Source organism: Monoraphidium neglectum (genome assembly GCF_000611645.1).
Source record: "Monoraphidium neglectum strain SAG 48.87 unplaced genomic scaffold scaffold01951, whole genome shotgun sequence".
Lineage (NCBI taxonomy): Eukaryota > Viridiplantae > Chlorophyta > Chlorophyceae > Sphaeropleales > Selenastraceae > Monoraphidium > Monoraphidium neglectum.
The window spans coordinates 8,790-11,664 of NW_014011677.1; the positions used below are offsets into that span (position 1 = coordinate 8,790).

The 2,875-nt window shown below is 72.0% G+C and overlaps 1 protein-coding gene across 1 annotated transcript; it reads right to left on the minus strand.

The window, feature by feature from the left end:
* Positions 1-972: 972 nt before the first annotated feature.
* On the minus strand, positions 973-2,823 carry MNEG_9479 (hypothetical protein; the record flags this gene model as incomplete). The annotated part of the gene is made up of 3 exons (XM_014042051.1): positions 973-1,452; positions 1,662-2,140; positions 2,349-2,823. The coding sequence occupies 3 exons, from the start codon at positions 2,821-2,823 to the stop codon at positions 973-975; spliced, it is 1,434 nt and encodes a 477-aa protein (XP_013897505.1).
* Positions 2,824-2,875: the final 52 nt, after the last annotated feature.

Sequence of the window (2,875 nt, forward strand, 5' to 3'; positions counted from 1 at the left end):
GGGGGGGGGGCTGGTCGCTCGCAATCCAACGAAGAAAGCAAAGCCTGCCAATGAGTGGCGAACGCGCGGTCGGAAAATGGCGGCCTGGGAAGTGCAGCTGTCAAAGTGCGCACGGCGGCGACAACAAAGTCAGGGCCCTGCTTTGCGCCAGCTATATATGTGTGTATCACACACAGCGGAAGCAAACTCGATGATTTGCTTGTGCGCTCCAAAAATCTACGTCAAACAATGTCACAAGTCAAACGAAAGCTGCGGGGACGTGCCGCACACCGAGCCTGCTGTTGCGAGGCCGCTCGGGCGCTGCTGCCGTGGTTCGCGCTGGGAGGTGGTGCGAAGCGGCCCGCCAGGGGCGGCGCGCTAACCTGGACGCCTTTGGTTGGTCGCAGCCGTGTGAGGAGTGCGCCGACAGGCGGTTGCCGGGCGCGCTACAGGCGTGGGTTCCAACATTGCGTGTGTGTGTCAAGGCCGCGGCAGGCCGAATTCCAGTACACTGATTGCGCAAGCAATCCCGCCATCTTGTGTGAAAAACCGGGCGACCCGGGCGGCCGCTCGGCGCAACAATTGATGCACACTGGCGCATCGTGCGCCGTATTGACGTGCGGCCCGGCTGCCGGCGGTGCGGCGACAACATGGCACTGCGGCCGGGGTCTCGCTCGATGTGTGTGATTGAGGGGGGTTGCAAAGCTGCTGCGCCGTCAAACGAGGATCAAGGCGGCAGGGGAGGCGAGACCAGCAGCTGGCGGGGGCGCGCGTGGCCACGCTTGCGGCGAGACGCTCGTGTGAAGGCTGCCATGGTGCGGTAGCGAGCGCAGCAGAGGCGTTCCTTTCTGGACGGAAGCTGGCGCCGGCAAGTGCCTCCTCAGCACCCGCGATAATCTGGGGCGATTGCCGAGTCACATCAGGAGGCAGCCCGCAGAACGAACCCCTCAAGGTTGACTTGCGCCCCCACTGCGGCACTGCGGCGGCCCGCACTTACACACCCGCGCCGCTGCCTGCCGCTGCTGCACCGCCGCCGCCGCTGCCGCCGCCGGCGGCGGCGGCCCCTCTGGCCACCGCCGCCTCAAATGAGTCGTGCCTGCCGATCAGCTCCCCCAGGGAGAGCGCGGAGCCGGGGAAGCTTCCCAGCAGGTTCCCCAGGGACCCGGCCAGGCTCCCAAGCAGGAACGACCCCGGAAGGCTCCCCAAGCCTCCGCCGCCGCCGCCGCCGCCGCCGCCGACGACGACCTCGTTCGCGCCCGCCGCCGCCGCGGCCGCTGCGTGGCCCACGCCGGGAGCCGGCTGCGGCTGTGCGGGCGCGGGGGCGGGGTCGCCGTACGGCGGGGCGGGGGGCGGGCCCGCCCGCTGCTGCGCCCAGGGGGCGCCCTTGCCGAGACCGACCGAGCCGTTTGCTGCCGCCGGCTGCATAGCGCCGGCCGCGCCGGGACCGGCGTTGGTGCGCAACCGCTTGGCAGCCTGCAAGCAGTGCGTGACGAGGGAGGTGTTTGGTCACGGGAGGGAGAGTGTTCTCCGAGCCATATGGGCAGCGCCAAAAGTCTAGGCTGCACGATCACAGCTGCAAGGTCAGGTGTCCGAGGTATCAGCCGCACGGCCCCCGTGCACCGCCCAGCGCGGCCACAACCCCGCCGGCCAGCCGCCGTAAGCAGCCCCTGCGCCGCGCGCACCCTGGGTTCGGCGGCCGGCCGTCGCGCCGCGGGCGGCGAGTCCGGGTCTTCCAACTCCAGCTCGTCCCCACCCCCACCGCCATCCCCGCCGCTGCTGCCGCCACCACCACCACCACCACCCCGGCCGGCCCCGGAGCTTGCAAGGGCGGCCAGGCCGATGACAGAGCCCGGCAGGACGTTCAGGAGGGGTGAGCCTGGCCGGTCGTCGCCGGGGCCGAGTCGCCCGAAGCTGAAGTCGCGCAGGATGTCGCCGCACGACATGGGCAGGGCGCCGCGCGGCTGCTGCTGCTGCTGCTGCTGCTGCTGCGCCCGCTGGGGCACCCGCCGCGCCGGCTGCGGCGAGCCTGGCGGCGGCTGGGAGGCGGGCTGCTGCCGCTGGGGCTGGTGGGGGCCGGCCGTGGCGGCGTCCGAGGAAGGGGGGTGGCTGGGGCCCGGCCAGCTGGCGTAGCACTCTGCGGTCGAGCCACCGCCGGCGCCACCTGGGAGGGTACGATGTGACAGGCAGCGCTCGCGCGTCTGCTTGGCCCGCACAACTGGGAGCAAAGGCAGGGACTCGCCGAGTCATGCGAGCAAGAGGTGCGAGCAGGGGCCAGCGCATGGCGAACTCTGCAAGAGCCTGCGACTCCATGAGAGTGGGTGTGCGTGTTTGCACGCACGCATGCGCGCATGAGACTGGAAGGTGCGCACCGTGCATCGCCGCCGCGCCAGGGTGCGTCGCCGCAATCTGCTGCAGGACGAATGAGTCCAGGTCCGACCCCGCGCCCCCAAACGCGGCCGCGCCGCCATAGCATGCGCTGCCAAACGCCGCAAACCAGGGCTGCGGCGGCGCCGCCGCGGGGTGCGAGTTTCCGCCGCCGCCTGGCGGGGACGGCGGGCGCCCTCGAGAGGCTTGCTGCTCCTGCTGCTGCTGCTGCATCGGCGCGGGCGGCGGCATAAGGGGTGGCATCCCCAGCACCGCGCCGCCGTCCCCGCCCTCGCCCCCGCCGCCGAGCGCGTGCCGCGCCCACACAGGCGGCGGCCCCGACGCGGACGCCGCCTGGGTCGCCTCCCCCGCCTGCCCGCAAGGCGGCTCGAGCTGCAAGGGCGCCAGCGGCGGCAGCAACCCGATGCCCTGGGCGGCAGACACCTCCTCCTCGTCCTCCCTTGAGCCGCACCCCACCATGTTCACGCTCCCCGCGCCGCTCGCGGCCGCGGCGCCCCGCGCAGGCTGCGCC